Source organism: Tachysurus vachellii, chromosome 23 (assembly GCF_030014155.1).
Source record: "Tachysurus vachellii isolate PV-2020 chromosome 23, HZAU_Pvac_v1, whole genome shotgun sequence".
Taxonomy (NCBI): Eukaryota; Metazoa; Chordata; class Actinopteri; order Siluriformes; family Bagridae; genus Tachysurus; species Tachysurus vachellii.
In genome coordinates, this window is record NC_083482.1 from 7,650,405 (window position 1) to 7,673,573 (window position 23,169).

A 23,169-nucleotide genomic window follows, 5' to 3' on the forward strand; every position below is an offset into this window, starting at 1 on the left:
CACACTTTATTACTCACTCAGACCCTTTCTCGGGTCAAAGTGTCATCTCTCACACACGCGCGTGCACACACTCGCAGGACAATCCTTACAAGTCACCATGCACCATTTTTGTTGTCTCTTTCCACTTTTCTGTAGCTTATTCACCTGCCAGCATGTTTTTGTGAGTCAGAGTCATGCAGCTGATACAAATCAGACACACTGCTATCACTTAGCTGATGATTCGTGAACATGTTCATTACACAAACAGCACGTCTTTATGGGTTTTAAATCTTTATACAACAATTTTTATTTTACATTGAATGACTTTTATAATTAGGTTCCATGTTTCATGGAACGGCTGCAGAACAGTTTAGTTCCTGTTATCATTTACATTTTATCAGCTACAAACACGCGTTTCTTTACCAGCCTATAAATTTCTGTCTATTGAAGTTAATAAAACAAACAAAAAAAAAAGCTCACAAAGCAGCGACACTGAAGACTCCTTCCTTTCATGTTGCATAAACATCCCCTTCACCCAGGCATAATCTAACCTGGTTTATATTATGTCAAGTTTCCATTGTAAAAGTTCCTATAACTGACTTGTTGCTATGGAAACTAATGTTACTAATGTTACTAATGATCATCAGAGCTGTTTTAACCAATCAGAATAGAGAATTCTCTCTCGTGCTGTAGTATACGTAGCATCCGTAGTTCAAGTTAAATTTTGTTTTCTTATCTTAACCTCGAGTTCCAAAAGGTGTCAGTATTTTAGATAATTGCATAAACTCACGTGGTTATCATCGCCATTAAGTGGCTTTCTCTCTGTGAGAGAAAAGCTCTAAAAGCTTTAGAGCGCTGGCGTGGTGAGATTCCCTTTCTTTCTGTGATTACACTCGAGTTAAACTCCTCGTAGTAGACACAGAGAGGAGGCCATTAATTCCTGTGTGTTGTTGTGAGGGTGGTTGCTGGTGCTGAGTGCTGTGTAATTGGATTGGGAGTGTCGGTGGCTGTAAATGGAGACTCCGAGTCGCTCCTGAAAACCGAGCCGCTCACACACAATGGAGAACTCTGGGAATGAGAGCGGCCTTGTTGGCTTTTAGAGCTCCCTGGGTAATTGATTGTTCTGGGAACTCCCCGCCTGTAACACACACTCACACAGACACACACACATACTGGCCATCGTACTTCCTGATTGATGAGTCTGGTCGTTGAGTGTGAGTCTGACACTGTAATCCAGAGTTGTTTATTGCTGTTTTTCCTGGTTGTGCTTTAGTCTGTATTGATGCTCCACTGAATAGACACAAGCGTCTGTCTTTTTATGTCCAAAATCTGGACCTTTTATAGCTGAATATGGGATTTTTTCCCAATAAGATCATTTTAAATCTTGTTTAGATCATATCGGTGCACTGTGTTAATGATACAGTTGCAATAAAGACACTCGTCTAATATTGTGTAGGTTCTGCTCGTGCCATCAAAATAACTCTAAAGGGCCACACGGTTAGAAACGTATCATTTTTACTACACAGGTAAATAAAATAAAAACATGTACAGTGTTTGAGTGTGTGAGGGTTTCTCTCTCTCTCTCTCTCTCCTCTCCCACTTTATCCTTTCTGCAGCTCACTATAACACAAAATACACATTAATGTGTATTTTGATGTAGACTCTTATATATTCCTATACTTTTCCCAGCTCCTCCCTCCATTCGCAACCCGGCTCTCAACCACGTGCCTTTTCCTCAGACTGCGTACTTTCTTTATGACCGTGTGTATTGTGGATAAATATCTTTAAAAGTCTTTTCCGTGGCTAAAAATGTTGCATATAAAACATTGTCACTTTACGCCTTTTGTAGTGGACACATGAAAGAACAACAGCTCCAGAAATTCCACGATAACACAATCTATGAAGCATGTCTAGGAGCCTGTGGTGTGCGATTGTCATGTTCACGTTCAGACAATGTACTCGACTCAGACCTGTCAGACTCGGAGATAAAAATGTTTCAGCGTACGGTGTCCGTCATATACAGACCGTTTTATCTAAAAGGACGAGTGAACACAAACTGTGTAGACATTTCTTTTCCCGAAACCGATCAGCTGTATCTGTAGTGCTTAGAACATCTGGAGATGTTTTCCACTCTCGGTATGTTTGTGTCTGTTCAGACATAAAGCTTGAAAGTGTACAACACACATTTCTAGCTGTCTCCTTCTTGTCTGCTTTTAAAGATTAAAATCAAATCAAATATCGGCCTTTTGTATCTGAAGCAGTAACGGATGTAAAGAAAACGTGTGTGTTTGTGTTTGTGCACAACAGGCATAATAGCATGAAAAGCTCGAAGGGACAGTTATGGGCTTGAATAATTCAAAATTATCTAAAAAACATAAAAGCCGAGGTCGTCAGTCAGAGCTAGACTTGTGCAGATAGTTTCATCGATGAAGCGACTACCTGTTTAACATTCTTCAAGAGTTCTTATTTTGGACATTTTTGAAGTAGCTCAGTATTTTTAAGCAATACCGTTTCCCTTCGAGCCATTCCCATTGGTTCATTTTCCTTTGTTTCTTTGTTAAGATTCCTCTCCTGCCTTTGTGGCTCTTGAATTGGGATCCGCTGACTTTACCTGCCTCTCTTTATAAACTCATAAACCTCTCGTACCATTGTGTGTTTGACAGAACAGGAAGTGTAGAATCCTGTAACAGGGTGTGGCTAAAAGCAGCGTTGGATGGAACCTAACCGTGAAGTGCAGTTTCTCAGTCTATCAGTCACTGACAAGCAAAATCAACATTTCCTGAGTTTAATAACACAGACAAGACAAATCTCTGGTTCCTATTAATGTGCTCGTTCACAGGAACGAGGGAGAGAGGGAGAGAGGGAGAGAAAAGGACATAGTAATCATGTCCAAGTAAGGTTTGGTGGTGATGCTGTTTTGTCTCTTATGATATAATCCTTTTCTCTCGCTCTTATTTTTTCTCTACAGTTCATTTTCTGAATTGTTCATCTTTCTGTCTTTCTTTCTATCTTTCTGTCTGTCTGTCAGGGGTGTGTGTATGAGAGGGGGGGAGACGGAGGGGGAGAGAGAGACAGAGGGAGAGAGAGACAGAGATTGAGAGGGAGAGAGAAACAGAGACAGAGGGGGAGAGAGAGACAGAGGGGGAGAGAGAGACAGAGGGGGAGAGAGAGACAGAGGGGGAGAGAGAGACAGAGGGGGAGAGAGAGACAGAGGGGGAGAGAGAGACAGAGGGGGAGAGAGAGACAGAGGGGGAGAGAGAGACAGAAAGAGACAGAGACAGGGGGAGAGAGAGAGAGACCGAGGGAGAGAGACAGAGGGAGAGAGAGAGACAGAGAGAGCGAGAGTGTTTCCATTAGACTGTTATAACCGTTATGTTGTTGCCTGTAATGTTAAGCATGTGGGAAGTTATGAGTCATTCTTAAAGAACCTTCTAGAAGCAACAGCTGTCATCGCTCATTCCCGGAAAAACAACATGCACACGTCACTAATGATAAAACACATGGTAACGTCACAATGACCAGCATACAGTAATATGATGGATAAGTACTGATTACTTGTTGAGTGACACGAGGGATTTGTCTAGTCAGCACTGCATTACTCTAATCACACTAGTGTCCAGTGCTTTAAGAACTTCACAGTAATGTTTGTCTTTCTTAACTTCACTCGCTGGTGATTAGCATCCTGATGTGTGAAAATAATGAACTTTTTAGGAGGAAATGTCTTGGTGATGTTCATCTCATACTCAAACACTTCACTGGCCGTCGTCTCTACAGGAACTTGCTTATTTCTGAACAACTTTAATATGTTAACTCTACTATTTTGTTTTTTGTGTGTGCATGCATGTGTGTGTGTGTGTGTGTGTGTGTGTGTGCATTTGTCTTTGTCTTTGTCTGTGTCTGTGTGCGTGAGTAGGTGTGTCTTTGTCTGTGTGTGTGTCTGTTTGTGTGTGTGCACATGCATGTGTCTCTTTTTCTGTGGCTTTGTGTGCATCTGTGTGTGTATCTTTGTCTGTGTCTCTGAGTGCCTGCATGTGTGTGTCTTTGTCTGTGTCTCTAAGTGCCTGTTTGTGTGTGCACATGCGTGTGTATCTTTGTCTGTCTCTAAGTGCCTGTTTGTGTGTGTGCACATGCGTGTGTCTCTTTTTCTGTGGCTGTGTGTGCATCTGTGTGTGTATCTTTGTCTGTGTCTCTGAGTGCCAGCATGTGTGTGTCTTTGTCTGTGTCTCTAAGTGCCTGTTTGTGTGTGTGCACATGCGTGTGTCTCTTTTTCTGTGACTTTGTGTGCATCTGTGTGTGTATCTTTGTCTGTGTCTCTGAGTGCCTGTGTGTGTCTTTGTGTGTGTGTGTGAGATTGTGTGCATGTGTATGTCTTGATTAAAGCTAAGGCAGTAGGTTATGCACAAGTGGTTCAGTCTGTCTGTAAATTGCGGGCTTTTAATTAACCTATCAGGGGCTCTTGTGGTTTATAATGAGCAGCCTTAAAAATTATTCAGCTGTTTACTTACTTCAAATATTTTCTTACTACTTCTCTTCTCAAAAAGAGCGGTGTGTGTATGTGTGTGTGAATCTCCTGATGAGACTCTGTCTCAGTACACACACTCACACACACATTCAGAGGGTTCAGCTATGTAACACTTGACAACTGTGTCTGTATATGCAGTCGTGTGTGTGTGTGTGTGTGTGTGTGTGTGTGTGTGTCTTCCATCTAAACAAACTGCTGATCTCTTGCTCACAGTGATTGCTCCCCTCATTAATCCTCATCCCATTTATTTGCCGGCGTACAGCACAGAATCATTGCTAGTGTATTTTACAGCATCCTATAAGCTGCTGTCTCCAAGCTGTGTTCTAACTACCGCTGTGCTTCACACCAAAGAACAAGTAGTAGCTCTTTAGAGCTCTTAAAGTCCCAGAGAGATTAGTGCAGAATATGAAACATTTGTATAAGGCTGACAGTTTCCTTGATCGATTCGTGCTGTGACATTAATGAGCATTCATCAATTAATTGTTGACAACCACAAGGCTATATTATAGAAAATACAACAAACACATACATTGTATTGCTAAGACCTCTTGGGATGCATCACATTCTTAATCTGTAGGGTTTAATATGAAGTTTTCCCAAACTTTGCAGCTATAACAGCTTCAACTCTTTATCTACTTTGCTTTGTGCGCTGGTGAGCAGTCATGTTGGAACAGGAAGGGGACATCCTCACATTGTTGAGCGCATGAAATTGTCCAAAATGTCTTGTATGGCTGAAGCATTATGGGTTCATATCACTGGAACTGTGGGGTCAAGCCCAACCTAAAAAACAATCCCATACCATAATCCCTCTTCCACCAAACTTTACAATTGACACAATGCAGTCAGGCGAATATCGTTCTTCTGGCAACTGCTGAACACAGACTCGTCCATCGGATTGCCAGACAGAGAAGCTTGATTCGTCACTCCAGAAAGCACGTCTCGAATGCTCTAGAGTACAGCGTCGGTGTGCTATATACCACTGCACCTGCCGCTTTACATTGCACTCGGGGGTGTAAGGCATGGATGCAGCTGCTCGGCAATGGAAACACGTTCCATGAAGCTCTCTTCGCACTGTTCGTGAGGGAATCAGAAGGCCACACGAAGTTTGGAGGCCTGTAGCTGTTACAGTACCAAGCTTAAATTCACAGACAGAGTCACACACACAGTGAGAGACAGAGTCACACACACAGTGCGAGACAGAGTCACACACACAATGAGAGACAGAGTCACACACACAATGAGAGACAGAGTCACACACACAATGAGAGACAGAGTCACACACACAGTGAGAGACAGAGTCACACACACAGTGAGAGACAGAGTCACACACACAGTGCGAGACAGAGTCACACACACAGTGCGAGACAGAGTCACACACACAGTGAGAGACAGAGTCGCACACACAGTGAGAGACAGAGTCGCACACACAGTGAGAGACAGAGTCGCACACACAGTGAGAGACAGAGTCGCACACACAGTGAGAGACAGAGTCGCACACACAGTGAGAGACAGAGTCGCACACACAGTGAGAGACAGAGTCGCACACACAGTGAGAGACAGAGTCGCACACACAGTGAGAGACAGAGTCGCACACACAGTGAGAGACAGAGTCGCACACACAGTGAGAGACAGAGTCGCACACACAGTGAGAGACAGAGTCGCACACACAGTGAGAGACAGAGTCGCACACACAGTGAGAGACAGAGTCGCACACACAGTGAGAGACAGAGTCGCACACACAGTGAGAGACAGAGTCGCACACACAGTGAGAGACAGAGTCGCACACACAGTGAGAGACAGAGTCGCACACACAGTGAGAGACAGAGTCGCACACACAGTGAGAGACAGAGTCGCACACACAGTGAGAGACAGAGTCGCACACACAGTGAGAGACAGTGTCACACACACAGTGAGAGACAGAGTCACACACACAGTGAGAGACAGAGTCGCACACACAGTGAGAGACAGAGTCGCACACACAGTGCGAGACAGAGTCACACACACAGTGCGAGACAGAGTCACACACACAGTGCGAGACAGAGTCACACACACAGTGCGAGACAGAGTCACACACACACAGTGAGAGACAGAGTCACACACACACAGTGAGAGACAGAGTCACACACACACAGTGAGAGACAGAGTCACACACACACAGTGAGAGACAGAGTCACACACACACAGTGAGAGACAGAGTCACACACACACAGTGAGAGACAGAGTCACACACACAGTGAGAGACAGAGTCACACACACAGTGAGAGACAGAGTCACACACACAGTGCGAGACAGAGTCACACACACAGTGCGAGACAGAGTCACACACACAGTGCGAGACAGAGTCACACACAGTGCGAGACAGAGTCACACACACAGTGCGAGACAGAGTCACACACACAGTGCGAGACAGAGTCACACACACACAGTGAGAGACAGAGTCACACACACACAGTGAGAGACAGAGTCACACACACAGTGAGAGACAGAGTCACACACACAGTGAGAGACAGAGTCACACACACAGTGAGAGACAGAGTCACACACACAGTGAGAGACAGAGTCACACACACAGTGAGAGACAGAGTCACACACACAGTGAGAGACAGAGTCACACACACAGTGAGAGACAGAGTCACACACACAGTGAGAGACAGAGTCACACACACAGTGAGAGACAGAGTCACACACACAGTGAGAGACAGAGTCACACACACAGTGAGAGACAGAGTCACACACACAGTGAGAGACAGAGTCACACACACAGTGAGAGACAGAGTCACACACACAGTGCGAGACAGAGTCACACACACAGTGCGAGACAGAGTCACACACACAGTGAGAGACAGAGTCACACACACAGTGAGAGACAGAGTCACACACACAGTGCGAGACAGAGTCACACACACAGTGCGAGACAGAGTCACACACACAGTGCGAGACAGAGTCACACACACAGTGCGAGACAGAGTCACACACACAGTGCGAGACAGAGTCACACACACAGTGCGAGACAGAGTCACACACACAGTGAGAGACAGAGTCACACACACAGTGAGAGACAGAGTCACACACACAGTGCGAGACAGAGTCTCACACACACAGTGCGAGACAGAGTCACACACACAGTGCGAGACAGAGTCACACACACAGTGCGAGACAGAGTCACACACACAGTGCGAGACAGAGTCACACACACAGTGCGAGACAGAGTCACACACACAGTGCGAGACAGAGTCACACACACAGTGAGAGACAGAGTCACACACACAGTGAGAGACAGAGTCACACACACAGTGAGAGACAGAGTCACACACACAGTGAGAGACAGAGTCACACACACAGTGAGAGACAGAGTCACACACACAGTGAGAGACAGAGTCACACACACAGTGAGAGACAGAGTCACACACACAGTGAGAGACAGAGTCACACACACAGTGAGAGACAGAGTCACACACACAGTGAGAGACAGAGTCACACACACAGTGAGAGACAGAGTCACACACACAGTGAGAGACAGAGTCACACACACAGTGTCTGAGCTAATAAGAGCGACCCATTCTTTCATAAATGTATGTAGTCGCAGTCTAGGCGCATGATTTATATACCTGTGGCCATGGAAGTGAATAGAACACCTGAAGTCGATGTTTTGGTAACGTTTGGTAATATAGTATATGTGTATATTATTTTTGCACAAATATATTTTATTGAGAAGTGATATTACAGGAAACAGGATATTTTTTTTTATCCACCACAGATGGATCATTTCCAATTACCGGAAAAAGCTCTGTAATTATTTTACTATAACGTTTTATAAACGTTATTGTTGCGTCATATGCTCAGTATTTACACTGCATGCCCTTGTGTAGAATTCAGTGTCATAAAATAACATTTCAGACTGAAAGTTTGCTAAATAGTTTGCAGTCTTCTTATAGATGAGGTTACATTAGCTCCACCCACTCTGATTAAATTAGGGAGACGATGGAATCTGGAATACGGCAATTATTCATACACTTTACGGCATATCGAGCGGCCACAAGATCAACATTAACCCCATTAGAAAGCCGCCATTAGATTTAGAATCAATCCTTTTTATCAGGACGAAGGCTTCTGAGTTTAATGAATGAGAATTTCTCTGCCAGATAACGAGTCAGGGCATGATGGGAAATGTAGTAGTGTTCAGGGAAATGGAAACATTGCAGTTCCTGCCAACACTCTGCAGTCCCCTGTACAAATACAGATACAAATTCTTCTTCTTCTTCTTCTTCTTCTTCTTCTCCTCTCATTGTGTGAGTCTCTCTGTCCCTCACTCTGTGTCTCTCTCTAGTCCTCCCAGTTTGTGGGTCTCTCTTTGTCTCGCTATGTTTCACTCTTGTGTTCTCTCACTGTGTGTGTCTCTTGTTCTTTCAATGTGTGTCTCTCTCTCTCACTGTGTGTGTGTCTCTCTCTCTCTCTCACTGTGTGTATGACTCTGTCTCTCACTGTGTGTGTCTCTCTCTCTCTCTCTCTCTCTCTCTCTCTCTCTCTCACTGTGTGTATGACTCTGTCTCTCACTGTGTGTGTGTGTCTCTCTCTCACTGTGTGTGACCCTGTCTCTCACTGTGTGTGTCTCTCTCTCTCTCTCACTGTGTGTGTGACTCTGTCTCTTACTGTGTGAGTCTCTCTCTCACTGTGTCTCTCTCTCACTGTGTGTGTCTCTCTCACTGTGTGTGTGTGATGCTGTCTCTCACTGTGTGTGTGTCTCTCATTGTGTGGCTCTCTCTCACTGTGTGTGTCTCTCTCACTGTGTGTGTGTGATGCTGTCTCTCACTGTGTGTGTGTCTCTCATTGTGTGGCTCTCTCTCACTGTGTGTGTCTCTCTCACTGTGTGAGTCTCTCTCTCACTGTGTCTCTCTCTCACTGTGTGTGTCTCTCTCACTGTGTGTGTGTGATGCTGTCTCACTGTGTGTGTGTCTCTCATTGTGTGGCTCTCTCTCACTGTGTGTGTCTCTCTCACTGTGTGTCTCTCATTGTGTGTCTCTCTCTCACTGTGTGTGTCTCTCTCATTGTGTGTCTCTCTCACTGTGTGTGTCTCTCTCTCACTGTGTGTGTGATGCTGTCTCTCACTGTGTGTGTCTCTCTCACTGTGTGTGTCTCTCTCTCTCACTGTGTGTGTCGCTCTCACTCACTGTGTGTGTCTCTCTCTCTCTCTCACTGTGTGTATGTCTCTCTCTCACTGTGTGTGTGTGACGCTGTCTCTCACTGTGTGTGTGACGCTGTCTCTCACTGTGTGTGTGACGCTGTCTCTCACTGTGTGTGTGACGCTGTCTCTCACTGTGTGACACTGTCTCTCACTGTGTGACGCTGTCTCTCACTGTGTGTGACTCTGTCTCACTGTGTGTGCGACTCTGCCTCTCACTGTGTGTGCGACTCTGTCTCTCACTGTGTGTGCGACTCTGCCTCTCACTGTGTGTGCGACTCTGTCTCTCACTGTGTGTGTGACTCTGTCACTCACTGTGTGTGCGACTCTGTCTCTCACTGTGTGTGTGACTCTGTCTCTCACTGTGTGTGTGACTCTGTCTCTCACTGTGTGTGTGTGACTCTGTCTCGCACTGTGTGTGTGACTCTGTCTCGCACTGTGTGTGTGACACTGTCTCGCACTGTGTGTGTGACTCTGTCTCGCACTGTGTGTGTGACTCTGTCTCGCACTGTGTGTGTGACTCTGTCTCGCACTGTGTGTGTGACTCTGTCTCGCACTGTGTGTGTGACTCTGTCTCGCACTGTGTGTGTGACTCTGTCTCGCACTGTGTGTGTGACTCTGTCTCGCACTGTGTGTGTGACTCTGTCTCGCACTGTGTGTGTGACTCTGTCTCGCACTGTGTGTGTGACTCTGTCTCGCACTGTGTGTGTGACTCTGTCTCGCACTGTGTGTGTGACTCTGTCTCGCACTGTGTGTGTGACTCTGTCTCGCACTGTGTGTGTGACTCTGTCTCGCACTGTGTGTGTGACTCTGTCTCGCACTGTGTGTGTGACTCTGTCTCGCACTGTGTGTGTGACTCTGTCTCGCACTGTGTGTGTGACTCTGTCTCGCACTGTGTGTGTGACTCTGTCTCGCACTGTGTGTGTGACTCTGTCTCGCACTGTGTGTGTGACTCTGTCTCGCACTGTGTGTGTGACTCTGTCTCGCACTGTGTGTGTGACTCTGTCTCGCACTGTGTGTGTGACTCTGTCTCGCACTGTGTGTGTGACTCTGTCTCGCACTGTGTGTGTGACTCTGTCTCGCACTGTGTGTGTGACTCTGTCTCGCACTGTGTGTGTGACTCTGTCTCGCACTGTGTGTGTGACTCTGTCTCGCACTGTGTGTGTGACTCTGTCTCGCACTGTGTGTGTGACTCTGTCTCGCACTGTGTGTGTGACTCTGTCTCGCACTGTGTGTGACTCTGTCTCGCACTGTGTGTGTGACTCTGTCTCTCACTGTGTGTGTCTCTCTCTCTCTCTCTCTCTCTCTCTCTCTCTCACTGTGTGTGTGTGTCTCTCTCTCATTGTGTGTGTGTGTCTCTCTCTCTCACTGTGTGTGTGACTCTGTCTCTCACTGTGTGTGTCTCTCTCTCTCACTGTGTGTGTGTCTCTCTCTCTCACTGTGTGTGTGTCTCTCTCTCTCACTGTGTGTGTGACTCTGTCTCTCACTGTGTGTGTGACTCCTCACTGTGTATCTCTCTCTGTCTCTCTTCTCACAGTTTGTGTCTCTCACTGTGTGTCTATCTCTCTCTTTCTATGTATTTTAGGTTAATGATGCTTTAATTACACAGATGTTACCAGTCACATTATTTACAATGCAAATAATGCAAGTAAACAAGAAATACAAATAACTCTCTCTCTCTCTCTCTCTCTCTCTCTCTCTCTCTCTCTCTCTCTCTCTCTCTCTCTCTCTCTCTCTCTCTCTCTCTCTCTCTCTCTCTCTCTCTCTCTCACAGACATTTTAACCTGCGTATGAGGAGGGACACTTCTCTGTTTGCCCCAGACCTGAAGGTTGAGATCTCTGGACAGGAGACGCTGGTCGACACCTCACATATTTACAGCGGAGAGCTCTTTGGTCAGTTCCTTTCACAACACTCACACACACAAACACACACACACAGATAAGCTAATGTGCTACCATGACTGAGACAGATAACTGAATTCATAACTCAGGGCTAGCAATCTGTGTGTGTGAGAGAGATAGAGAGAGGGAGGGAGAGAGAGAGGGAGGAAGAGAGAGATAGAGAGAGGGAGAGAGGGAGGGAGGGAGAGATAGAGAGAGGGAGGGAGAGAGAGAAAGCGAGAGATGTCCTCATTTTCTCCTCTGTGCTCCAGATCTCTTGGTGGAAACATCCTGTGTGCACTTCACTAACAGCAGGACGAGAGAGAGAGAAAATAAAAAGAAGTCTGTGAGATTTGGTTATTGTTTACATTACACAGCAGAACTAAACACAGCATCACTGCTTAGCACAGTGTTAGTCTCCTTTCCAAATATGGTGCTACACTTTCATTAAGCTGCATGGACTAGAATGAAGATTACTAGACAAGGCAAGACCTTAGAGAATCAAAAACGAGTATCATTTGTTTATTTATTTTTATTATTATTAGACTTTATCACTCTTTTACACACACACAGACAGACATACATATGTGCGTGTGTAAATTGGCTCAATGCTCCGCACTCTGAATCTTCTTTTGGTGGACACGCCTGAATTTGACGTCATATTTTGTACCCTGTACAGTCTCACTTACCCCTCTGTTTGCATTATGTCCTGTTTACATTATGTCTCACTTGGTGCACAACTTGCACGTTTTCTTATCCTGAATCTTCTCTTCCCTGATGAGGACCAGACTTTTGACAAACGCAATTGGCTGCAATTCACTGCAGCACGCCTCGTATCTCATCAGCCGCCTGAGTCAAGTTTGTTAAATGGCAGCCTGCCACACCGAAGTACAAATTATTCAGATGGCCTGAGTTTGGGTGAAAGCATTAGTCATGTTCCAGCCACTGATTGTGTTAGCGCAATAGCAAGTGCAAACAGTTTGAGCATTTCTATTAAATCTGGCTGTGAAATTGCCATCGCTTTCCTATTCATTAGCATCTTCTTTCTGGAGTCATAGTCATTTCTGGAGCTGCAGGGTTCCTGCACACATTACAGAGCTCGCACTGCTGCTTGACTTTGAAAGAGAGCGAGAGAGAGACAGAGAGAAAGAGAGAGAAAGAAAAAATGACAGAGAGAGAGAGACAAAGGGAAAGAGAGAGAAAGAACGAGAGAGAGAGAAAGAAAGAACGAGAGAGAGACGGAGAGAGAGACAGACAGACAGACAGACAGACAGACAGACAGAGAGACAGACAGAGAGTCTTTTCACATAACTGATTTGAGACAGTTTGTAAATGATGCACAGGACTTCTGACATTTATTGTCATTTAGAGAGGGAGGGAGAGAGAGGGAGGGAGTGAGAGAGGGAGGGAGGGAGAGAAGGAGGGAGGGAGATAGAGAGAAGGAGGGAGGGAGAGAAGGAGGGAGGGAGAGAAGGAGGGAGGGAGAGACGGAGGGAGGGAGAGAGAGAGAGGGAGGGAGAGAGGGAGGGAGAGAGAGGGAGGGAGAGAGAGAGAGGGAGGGAGAGAGAGGGAGAGAGAGAGAGAGAAGGAGGGAGGGAGAGAGAGAGAGAGAGAGAGGGAGGGATAGAGAGAGGGAGGGGGGAGGGGGAGAATTATGTGATGGTTGTCTGGCGGTTGTCCATTTAGATAAAAAGAAGGCAAAGATTTAAGTTATAAGAAATGATATGATATATATATATATATAAACAAAAAACTTTTAATCAGCTGGTTTAGGATTCAGGCACTGTGGCCTAATTAGTATTATATATTATATTATATATTATTATAGAGTTGCAGTGATGTAGCAGGCACGGCACTGCATGTATGCATCACTTTCCTATAGATCTCCATCAGTGCTGGAGCGAATGAACAGAAAAAAGAAAGGGTAAGAGTAATGGGAGGAAGTGAGTAGGAGAGATCTGGCGGCTCTTCTGCTCCGGGTGCTGACTCTCTAAAGCACAGAAATCTCTTGTGGCTCCTCTGAGTATATATTATTTCTAGTTCACACCATGTTTCCTCAGTCCTACAATATTCCTATATTTAGGATGTAAAGCTGAATCAGTTTCACTCTTTAAACTTTGATGGTTTACAGCCATCATGACTGACCACAAGTATCCCTTTTCGTATTGATCAGCGGCATCCGAGGTTTATTTCCTATTGAAGTTTTGAGTTGACATTTTTTCTTCTTTTTTCACTTCTCATTACCCACAATGCTGATTGACTACCTGCTGAAAGTGATGCAGTGGGATTTCGCTCTCAAGTCATCACTTAAAGACAGCGATGCAGCAGGGCTTTAGTCCTTTAGGCTGTCCGGCTCGTTGATCTCCCGTACTCTCTGCTCATGTACCATCGCGCTCGTCATTTCTTTTAATGCGTCAGATCAGAGAATTTTATTTTCCCCCTTCTAAACACCGTTATAACCGCACTAGCAGTGTCACGCTGCGTTATCAGAGCGGCAGAAAACCGGCAGGTTCTCACAAAAATAATAAAAATATTCTCCTCCTGCCTTAATAAACATTATGTTCAGAGTTTCTCAGCACTTAGGATCAGCATGCTGCGGGTCAGCAGGGTTCTTGGCTGTGCCACTTGGGACCGTATTTGCTTACGCTTTTGACTGCAGAACTGAGAACAGATGTAAAAAACATCTAGAGAATCACATGAGAGTCTTTCTCTCTGTCTTCCTGCCAGCAGACACAGTCATTGTGCTGCAGTTTACTTACTCCACACAATCTGCTTCACCTTCCAGTTTTACAGATTTTAAGACTAGTTATTCTGCTGAAAAGTTTGGACAGACTATAAATGAGAGAGAGAGCTTCTTCTTCTTCTTCTTCTTCTTCTTCTTCTTCTTCTTCAAAGATTTCTGCTTTGATTATCAGTGACATTAGCAGGGTTTTTGAATCTCATTAGAGCGTTTGTTATGAGGCAGATCTGAAGGTCACCGGGGGTGTGTGCTTGTGTGTGTGAAACAGTTATCTCATATGAAGCAGATTTTGAGACAAGAACCCCTTCAAACTGACTAACTCCAGCAGATTTTACATCCTCAGGAGGAACGTCCTGTCTGCCTGCCATCTGGCCTCATAGTGCTGCGTGCGTTCGGGTTTACAGAAACATTTGGAACAGCAAATGAACTTTTTATTTCCAGGCTCCTTAGTAGTTTTCGTTCACTGTTTGATGATCGCTGTGGTTAAAAGTAAAGAGCCTTTCTAATGAAAAGTATCTTGAGAAAAGAACAATAAAAAAGGTTTTGTTTTATAATGAAAGCATGTGCCACTCTGAAATCATACTTCTTTTCGTTGAGAAGGTACAGAACATATCTGAGCTGGTGTACTGTATGATGTCTGCGTTCAATATTTCAGCTTTGAATATGACTTACATTTGCAGGATGATCAGGAAAATTCACATCAGGAATATTTTTTTTTCCCCTGGCTCAATAAAGAGAAACTCTATTTGAGTATGCGTGGGTTTTACAGAAACTCAATCTGAATGAAGAGATTGAAGCCTGGCTTGTTGACATCCTAACCCATGTTAATGTATGTATTAATGTGTGTGTTTTTTCCTCAGGAGAGAAAGGCACTCTGACGCACGGTTCTATTGTGGATGGAAAGTTTGAGGGCTTCATTCAGAGTCATGCTGGAATGTACTACGTGGAACCGGCTGAGCGATACCTCAAAGAGCGAAAAGTTCCCTATCACTCAGTCATCTACCATGAGGATGACATCGGTGAGTGTGTGTGTGTGTGTGTGTGTGTGTGTGTATATGTGTCACACATCTTGGTTGTACCCAGAATCAACTCGACATTAGGACAACATCAGTGTTAAGCGCTAAAATGGCACAAGCGATTTCTCAATTTTCCCTAAATGTTACTTGTATGAACACAAATCTGATCTTTTTGCGAATCACTTTGTTTCTATTCACATTGCTGCCGATCTCTTTTCACCTACAAATGACACACAGGACTCAGTACAATCCTTTTTCTTTCTCAAGATCTGACGGTGTGAACGCAATCATTTAGATTTAACTTGTTTTGTAACTAAGAAATTTCCCTTCTTTCTTCTAAACAGGCGTTGGATAATAAATACAAATAAAAAAAGACGTGAACAAACTTACAAAAGATGTAAATAGTATCTTGTGATACAAGTAGATGCAGTGAGACTGAGACTAGATTTCCCCCTTTCTGGTATTGGTTCTTATTCTAATCATGAAACTTTCTTACCTTAATCATGAGGAGCTGAGACTCTGTAGTCAAAATCCAACAGCAGTGAATGCTCATGCTGCTAGCATGTTGTCATCATTCAGTGAATATGGTGTAATTGGATGTTTGTCATGAATGTACCTGTTGAAAAGGAAAACAGAAATTATTTCTGTTGACACTAATGATAGATACGAGTCAGTTGCTTATTTTTGTTACGCTTGTTCTGAAATCCAAGCACAATAAAACGGAGCTAATGGAATTTATCCACAATGTTCAACAAGCTAGTTAATTTGGACTAATCGACTTGCTTATAAATGCTCGCAACCTCAACACAATCTTAGACCTTGGCTGATGTTTTTGGATATGTTCTATGAGCTGCAGTTTTCAGGCTGTGTAGTAGCACAGTGCGTATTTTTGCTACGTAATTCCAGGATTATTTCAGGGTGTATTTCCTTCCACATACCCAGAGCTCCTGGGATACACTCGACCAGAATAAAGCGTTTACTTAAATTGAAAGTGTGCGTGAGCCGTACTTTTCTTTTCTTGCATCACGGTCTGGTTGTGTATCAAGTTTAGCGGATGATGTAATTGAGATGATCGTGCAGTAGTAATGTGTTGCACTACCAGGAAATGCAGCGTGATTAGTGTAACTATGCTGTATAAAGCTATATGTTTAGTATAGGCCTTAAACAAAAAGACATTACATGCTGCAGCTTTAGTATGAGCAGAGAGACAGTTTTAGCCCCAGAAGTGCTCTTGTATGATATTGTATTCATGGTTCTGCAGATATTAAAAGATCTGAGTCTCCTCGGGAGGTACAGGCAACTCTGACCTTTCTTGTACAGTGCATCATTGATTTTGGTCCATTCCAGTGTCCACCTTGGTGCCCATGATGCTGATATGGTTTGGGGGATCTAAAATCCAGTGACATTGTCTTTGTGACATTGAGTTCAGGTGATTTTGTTCACACCAGTCCACAAAGATGTCCACCACACTTCTGTAATCCTAACCTTTCCTAATATAACCTACAACAGCAGAGTCATCAGAAAAACCTCTGCAGATGGCAGGACTGTGAGCAGTGTCTGAAGTCTGATGTGTAGAATGTGAACAGAAAGGGAAACAGGACTGTCCCCTGAGGGATCCCCGTTGTTCTGCAGCCTCACAGCAACCCACTGTGAGGTAGTTGATAATCCAGGACACCAGAGGAGCATCTACGTGCATGTCCTTAGCTTGTAGCTTAGCAGTGCAGGTTGTATTTTGTTGTAAGAACTAGAGAAGTCTGAAAACCCGACTCTCACGGTGTTGCCTGCCTCCTCAAGGTGCGTGTAAAGCTGATGATAGCATCCTCAACTCCAGTTCAGGGCTGATTATTATTTTTTGTGCTTCAGGTCCAGCCTCTAAAGTGACTGCATGATGTGAGGTCAGAGCCACTGGATTGTGGTCACTGTGCTTTTTTGGTTAATACATGTAATGTGACATCACTAGGTTTAGAAGAATACGCTGTATTTTTAAAATGTTGAAAATCATACAGTTTTTGCTAATTTATAAGACTTTTGTTAGACGTTTTGTCCACCAGAGTGCTGTCGGCCATCTTAAGAATTTTGTCTTATCCAGTTTCAGCACCTGGTAGTGTGTGAGTGTGTGTGAGTGTGTGTTTTGTCTGTGGGATTTGGCTTGTTTATGTCTTCCTCTGGCTGAAGATTCCAGTTGATAGGCTGTGTGTGTGTGTATGTTTGTGCGTGTGTGTGTGTGTGTGCTTGTGCATGTGTGTCTTTGTGTGTGTGTGTCTTTGTGTGTGGGTGTGTGTGTTTGTGTGTGCGTGCATGCGTGTGTTTGTGTGTGTGTGCGCGTGCTTGCGTGCGTGTGTGTGTGAGTGTGTGCGTGCGTGTTTGCGTGCGTGTTTGTGTGTGTGTGTGCGTGCGTGTGGGCGTGTGCATGTTTGTGTGTGTGTGTGTATTCTCCTCTTTGGGTGTGTCTGTCTGTTCGGAGCGAGATTAGCAGTAATGATTGGATCATTTATGACCCTAATGTAGTTCTGTCCCTTTCCTAACAGCACTGTAACTATATCATGGTTAATATCCTGTTTAATATTAGAGACTCTTTGTGTTTCTTTGCACGCTCCACCCATCCACACAGATATCACATGCACCCATATCAGAGTAAACATACAGAGGCACATAAATAATAAGGTCGACGTCTTTATTACTGAGATGCTGCTCTGTTTTGACCTAAAAGTAAAATAAACGTGTAAACAAAATACCTGGTGTTTGTAAATAAGCAGGAAAACGTGAACTGCTGATTGCTTTCATCTTTTATTTAAACACACACACACACACACACACACTCACACTCACACTCACATCTTAATACTAGATGTCATAAATAGAAGAGGTAAGCCAGAGCCTTTGGGAAATGCATTGTTTGCAAGAAATAAAGCCCTGGGATGTGTTCACACTAAAGAGAGCATAGAACTGAAAGGACAAGTTTTCTAAACCTTTTTTATCAAGCTCTCATCAGATGAAAACAGCTCAGTGTGTGTTAGTCTGACTCACACGTGCCGACACCCCCTCCCAGTTTCCCCAGAACCAGTCCTGATGTTCATTTCCCTTCACCGGTTATTTAGGTCCAAATTTCACCATGTTTCCTGTTTTCTTATTTCTCAGCATCCCTGAACATTTTTCCATGTACAGGACTGTTTGATATCTGATCCTCTTGTACACACCATCATCACCAGACGAAGATACGTTGGTATTAATGTGGTATTAACATGGTATTAATGTTGTAGCAGATTGCTGGAGACTTTTAAAGATAATTGCTAATTAAATGATTCAGTATATGAGCATGCAGCTGTAGAAACAGGCAGAAAACATTTAGAGTTTTTGGACTCGCCTTTCCTCTCGGGTCTGTCCATGAGTTACAAAGACTCACGTTTTGGTGCCTCGTGTGCCAAAAAATAAAAAAAATAGCTGACGTGTAAATCAGATTACTCAAGTGCATGGAAACCTGTTGATCCAATTACAGCCAAAATGGGAATGATTGTGTTTGTGTACATTAAACAGACTCCGTCACACTACTGAAGATCCTTCACTTGTTTCAAGATGAGCCTTAAAACACTCATTTTTATCAAATACGTTCCAAACACCCCAAGATCTCTGTCTATCTCTCTCTCACACACACACAGTCACTCTTTCTTCGTTTTACACACACACACACACACACACACACACACACACACATATATGCTCTCTCTCTCTCTCTCTCTCTCTCACACACACACACACACACACACACACACTCTCTCTACCTTACACATATGCACATATATGCTCCCTCTGTCTCTCTCTCTCTCTCTCTCTCTCTCTCTCTCTCTCTCTCTCTCTCTCTCTCTTCCTTACACACATATGCTCCCTCTGTCTCTCTCTCACACACTCTCTCTCTTTGTTACACACACACGCTCTGTTTGTCTGTCTCTCTCTCTCTCTCTCTCTCTCTCTCTCTCTCTCTCACACACACACACACACACACACACACACACACACACACACACATGCTCTCTCTCTCTCTCTCTCTCTCTCTCTCTCTCTCTCTCTCTCTCTCTTCCATACACACATATGCTCCCTCTGTCTCTCTCTCACACACTCTCACTCTTTGTTACACATGCACATGCTCTGTTTCTCTCTCTCTCTCTCTTCCATACACACATATGCTCCCTCTGTCTCTCTCTCACACACTCTCTCTCTCTCTGTTACACACACACGCTCTGTTTGTCTCTCTCTCTCTCTCTCTCTCTCTCTCTCTCTCACACACACACACACACACACACATGCTCCCTCTGTCTCTCTCACACACTCTCACTCTTTGTTACACACACACATGCTCTGTTTCTCTCTCTCTCTCTCTCTCTTGCACACTCACACACACACACACACGCACACACGCACACGCAGACACTGTTTCTCTCTCAGCCTCGTGCTGCTTCCTTTACTGCCCCCTTGTGGAGAAACCCCACAGCATTTCAGTACCTACTCTTTCATATTCCAGCTTCCAAATACACCAGAACAAAATGAAAGATGTGTCACAGTATGCCTTTGTTGTGTTTTTGTCTGTTTGTTTGTTTGTTTGTTCTTTGCAGAATTTACCTGGACATTTACATTAAATGTTACATGATTGTGGAAATTACTTTCCATCACCCTTTTTAAAATCTAAAAAAGAAACTTTCTCGTTGATGTATAGACATTTATATTAGAGATCACGATATGGCAAACATATCTTCTGTATTCTCCTACCACATGAAACCAGTCACGGATGCCTGTGGCGTTGTCTCGTGATCTCCGGATGATGCGTTTCTGAGAGCTTCTGAGTTTTATTTAACTTCTGAGTTGTATTTAATTTACTAACTTGGGCGGTTAATAAGGAGCTGATACGATATCTTGGGTAAATGAAGTACATTAAGTAAATTAGGCTGAACTAAGACGATTCTTTTCCTATCAATGCAGCAAGCAAACATTACCTAGAAAAACATTCTAGCTTGTGAACTGAACATTGTATGTGGTGCATCGTTGCAGTGTTGTCTTTTTTACCTGTGTATTTTGATGGCAGTCATGTAGACCTCTCATGTAGACCTGTTTCATCAAAGAAAGAGACAGAAATAGCAAAAAAGAAATTTTTAGAAAGGTAATAAATGGTCAGGCGTTTCAGGTCAGCACTCTGCAGTCTGCTTTGCTTTGCTTTGATCAGCAGCTGCGAGAGCCGTGTGTGAGTGCGAGAGGCAGGACGGCGAGGATGTACTCACTAACAAGACAATATTTTTAGCATGCACAGTTCTCTCACTCAAAGTATTGCCTCACATGTCAGAAGCCTTTTTTTCACCTTCTCACATCACACCAGTGATAATAAACATTTATATCGCATTGGTACTTGTTTAGCAGAAGCAGGGGGTTAAAAATAAACCTTAAAACCTTATTTCTTCTTAAAAGTTCTTAAGAAGAAATGTTTTATATTTATTAGTCTTCTCTCCTCTAGGCTTGTGTTTGGTCGAAGATGACAACTTTCAGAGCGCTAAAGTTTTCTCTTTCTTCTGATCAGTGTAATTCATCCTAATCAGCACTGTATGTTCAGAAAGGCATAAAGCTCATTCAGACAGAATCATCATGGGCAAAATGTATCACACTGTAGATTTGCTCTTAAATTAAGCCTGTGTGTGTGTGCACGTGTGTGTGCGCACTTGTCTGTGTGGGCGCGCGTGTGTACGTGTGTGTGTATATGTGTGTGTGCTGTGTATGTGTGTATATGCATGTGTGTGTGTGTATACGTGTGTTTGTGTGCACGTGTGAGTGTGTGTGCACGTGGGAGTGCGTGTGTGAGAGAGAGAGAGAGAGAGAGAGAGAATAAGAGAGAGAGAGAGAGAGAGAGAGAGAGAGAGCTGGTAATTGGTATCTAATCTCAGTGAATTTTCACTGTGATCCAGTCATGTGATTTGTCCCAGAGGTTCTTGCTGCCAAGAACAAGATAAACCTGTAATTAATTTTGTGCGCGTGTGTGTGGTTTGTGTGTGGTTTGTGTGTGGTTTGTGTGTGTGTGTGTGTTGTAACAGTGTGTCACAAAAGTCGTTCTCAGAGTACGATTCAGGGACCTTCGGGTCTCAGATTTGTGTTTATTTTTACATTATTTTAGTCATAACCACATTTATGTAGTAGTGTTAGTGTTTTAGTGTTTATTTAGTGTATAGTGTACTATTTATTATATGAGATGATTTGTCATTTAAGTGTAATGGGCTAAATCCAAACCACAGTAACTTGTTATTCACCCAGGAATTTTAATTGTGACCTTGGAACAGCTACCAGATGTTTTAAAGAAAGCAATTTACACAATCAGTGGTGATAGAAGATGACAGTCATTAAGAGCTTTGTAAACAAGTCTGAATTCTATAATAAACTTGCAGCATAAAGAGGAGCGAGGACGTAAATAGCGGGTGTAATATTTTGTATAGTTATGTAGATTATGTTGTAAAAGCGTTGTGTGGAGGTATGTAACAGTTAAAGGGGATTCATGACTACAGCACCATGAGAACCATGCTTTACATCAGCGCTGATGCTCAATTAGGTTTCCTACAAGCTAAAACACCTGATCATGTGCACTTAATGTTATTTGGCTGGAATTATTTCTTTATAACATTCATGCAACATTACAACTGCAGTTCTCAAGGCTATATGTTCTGTTACCACAATTGTTGGTACTCGAGTAAAATCTTTCCTGGCAAAATCTGCCATCTTGAAGAAAATCTAAATACTAAATGGCTGCTTATTGACTTGTGCTTTACATTAATCAGATTTAGAATCATGTTTATTGGCCAATTGTGTTGACACACACAAGGAATTTGGTTCCAGCTGTTTGTGACTCTCAAAAGTACAGACATAAATAACACTATACTATACAAACTCTACAAGACAATGCAGACGATGAGATACAATATAGACAGAATGAGTATTAAATATGAATATAGAATATGAGCGATCAGTTATGTACATAAAGTGTGGGAGTGCAAATAACAATATTGTGCAATATTATGCTTGTTGTACAATATATAGCAGTAGTGTGTGTAATATACAGATGATTTGATGACTGACAGTCCTGATAATGCAATGGAGATGTACAGCTTACCGGGTGTTAAACTGGGTGTTATATTAACTACATAACATACAGTAGTTTTTGATCGATTTAATCTTGATTTCATAAAGTTTGCATTCAGGCTTTTCTGTAATTCTAGTAAAGATTGATGTGTGCTTGGTACAGCTCTTACTGTCTTGAGAGCTTATACCGAGGAAGATGTGTAAGATGTGTAAGAGCCTAGTGTTAAAAATATTTTAAAACAAATATTACTTTTTTTTGGAGTATTTTACTAATAACCACATTACTGTTCAGCTCCAGGTGAAGTCCTATTGTCACAGGTAGAAATGCGATGGGGAAACTAACACACACTCAGCTGGCTTATGAGTAATCCTGAGTTTGTGTGTGTTAGTGAGATGCTGGAAAAGTTTCTAGGGGACATGCTATTTTTTTGATTGCACTGTCTGTGTGTAAGTGCTCGGTATTACATGGTGAGGTTGTGAGATTCTGAACAATGCTCTTTGTTCTTTTGCTTTCATCCGTCATGTTGAGGTTGTTCTCTCTCGTCACTAACACATCCGCTGCCTCGTCCCTTTTCTGGCTTCGGCCTCAGTAATTAGAGACACTCTGCTTACCTCCACCTTCTGCTGCTTTGTTTTCTAGCACTCGTCACCTTCACACTCTGCCTCCAGCAAGTGTGTTGCATGTCCCCAAAATAGCTCCTTGTTCTCGTCTCCTGACCTGGCATGTGTCAGCATTGTTTTATTTTTT

General features: G+C 43.5%; 1 protein-coding gene across 2 annotated transcripts in view; it reads left to right on the forward strand.

The window, feature by feature from the left end:
* Nucleotides 1–23,169, forward strand: part of adam10a (ADAM metallopeptidase domain 10a) — an 80,144-nt gene that overhangs the window by 41,337 nt on the left and 15,638 nt on the right. For both annotated transcript variants that reach the window (XM_060858872.1, XM_060858873.1), the window contains 2 exons: nucleotides 11,455–11,573; nucleotides 15,162–15,320. In XM_060858872.1, coding sequence (XP_060714855.1) covers nucleotides 11,455–11,573; nucleotides 15,162–15,320 — 278 coding nt within the window. The remainder of the gene's footprint in view (nucleotides 1–11,454; nucleotides 11,574–15,161; nucleotides 15,321–23,169) is intronic.